The sequence below is a fragment of the Magnolia sinica genome, chromosome 16 (assembly GCF_029962835.1).
Source record: "Magnolia sinica isolate HGM2019 chromosome 16, MsV1, whole genome shotgun sequence".
NCBI classification, from domain to species: Eukaryota; Viridiplantae; Streptophyta; class Magnoliopsida; order Magnoliales; family Magnoliaceae; genus Magnolia; species Magnolia sinica.
The window spans coordinates 7,388,986-7,390,469 of record NC_080588.1 but is presented as its reverse complement, the minus strand read 5'-3'; the positions used below and the strand labels follow the sequence as shown (position 1 = coordinate 7,390,469).

Below are 1,484 nucleotides of genomic sequence, written 5' to 3'. Positions count from 1 at the left end.
GTGTTCCAAAAACTTGACTTCTTCTTTCCAGAAGTCGTATTTTTGGAATTGCGCAAACATTTGGTTCTGCGGTAAAGTATCAAAGACTGCCCGTAGGTGCTCCTCATGATCTTCTCGGCTTCTTAAATATATCGGAATATCATCTATGAACACGATGAGGAACCGGTAGAGGTACGGCCGAAACACCTTGTTCATGAGATCTATGAATACAACCGGCGCATTGATGAATCCAAACGGCATCACGAGGAACTCGTAGTGCCCGAAGCTAGTCCTAAAAGCTATTTTTTGCATGTCTTCTTTCATAACACGCAATTGGTGGTACTCAGACTGCAGGTCTATCTTGGAGAAGTACTGGGCTCCCTTCAGTTGGTCAAACAGGTCATCTATTCTAGGCAGAGGGCATTTGTTCTTCACAGTAATGTGGTTTAGTTTGCGATAATCGATGCACAACCACAACGATTCGTCCTTCTTCTTTACAAATAATACTGGAGCTCCCCACATTGATACACACGGCTGTATGAAGCCAGACGCTAATGAATCATCAATCTGGGTCCTTAACTCCTCTATCTCGCATGAAGGCATACGATGGTTGGCAAGGAGATGGGAGTTGCGCCCGGCACGAGGTCGATAGTAAAGTCAATCTCACATTGAGGAGGTAGTGTAGGAATCGTCTTGAATACATCCATGAAATCTCGGACTATTGGCGTGGCCACGAGTGATGGATCATCATAATCTTCTAACAGGGAAGCATAGCAACGGATTCGGAAGGGGTGGTTGACCTGAACTGGGAAGGTGAAGGATGCGCCCTCGGCCCCGCGGGCAGTCACCAACCAAGTCTCATAGTTGATCTTTGCCTTCATCTCAGTCCAATCCATGCCGATGATGACATCGTAGTAGTAAATCTTGGTTACAATCAGGTCAATGCATACCACCTTGCTCCCTAAATTTATAGGGCAACCGCGACGGAGTTTGGTGTCGTCCGAGAAGGTACCTGCCGCAGTGATAACCCTCGGCCCTAGCGTAGGGGTGGTGTCTAACCCTGTAAGTTTGACTGTAGAGCACGATATCAAAGAAACAGTGGACCCGATTTCCACCAAAAGAAACACAGTTGGAATCATTTCTTTTCCTCATGTGACATCAGAGCTATAACTTGCTAATTTATTTATCAAAACTATGACCTCATCTTGTCATAGGTTTCTCTGCGGTAAACTAATGTAGATTCATTATCCCACATTAGTTTGAGGGGGGGGGGGGGGGGGGTATAGACTCGTAGAGTAGAGTGGTTATTTAAACCCAACTTTGGATTGAAGCAATATAGAAAAACTCAAGTAAAATTGTCTAAATTCTTGAGTTATTGCAAGGTTTGACTTAGTCTTGACAGGGGCTCTGCTGGGCCCACCGCAATGTAAGTGTTTTATCCATGCCGACCATCCATTTTTTCAGACCATTTAGGGAACGGGACCAAAAAATATGCAGATCCAAGG

The 1,484-nt window shown here is 45.1% G+C and overlaps 1 protein-coding gene across 1 annotated transcript; it reads right to left on the bottom strand.

Moving 5' to 3' along the window:
- Nucleotides 1-563: 563 nt before the first annotated feature.
- Nucleotides 564-1,118, bottom strand: LOC131229850 (uncharacterized). The gene has a single exon (XM_058225893.1). It carries the CDS (start codon nt 1,116-1,118, stop codon nt 564-566), a length of 555 nt encoding a protein of 184 aa, XP_058081876.1.
- Between the last annotated feature and the right edge of the window lie 366 nt (nt 1,119-1,484).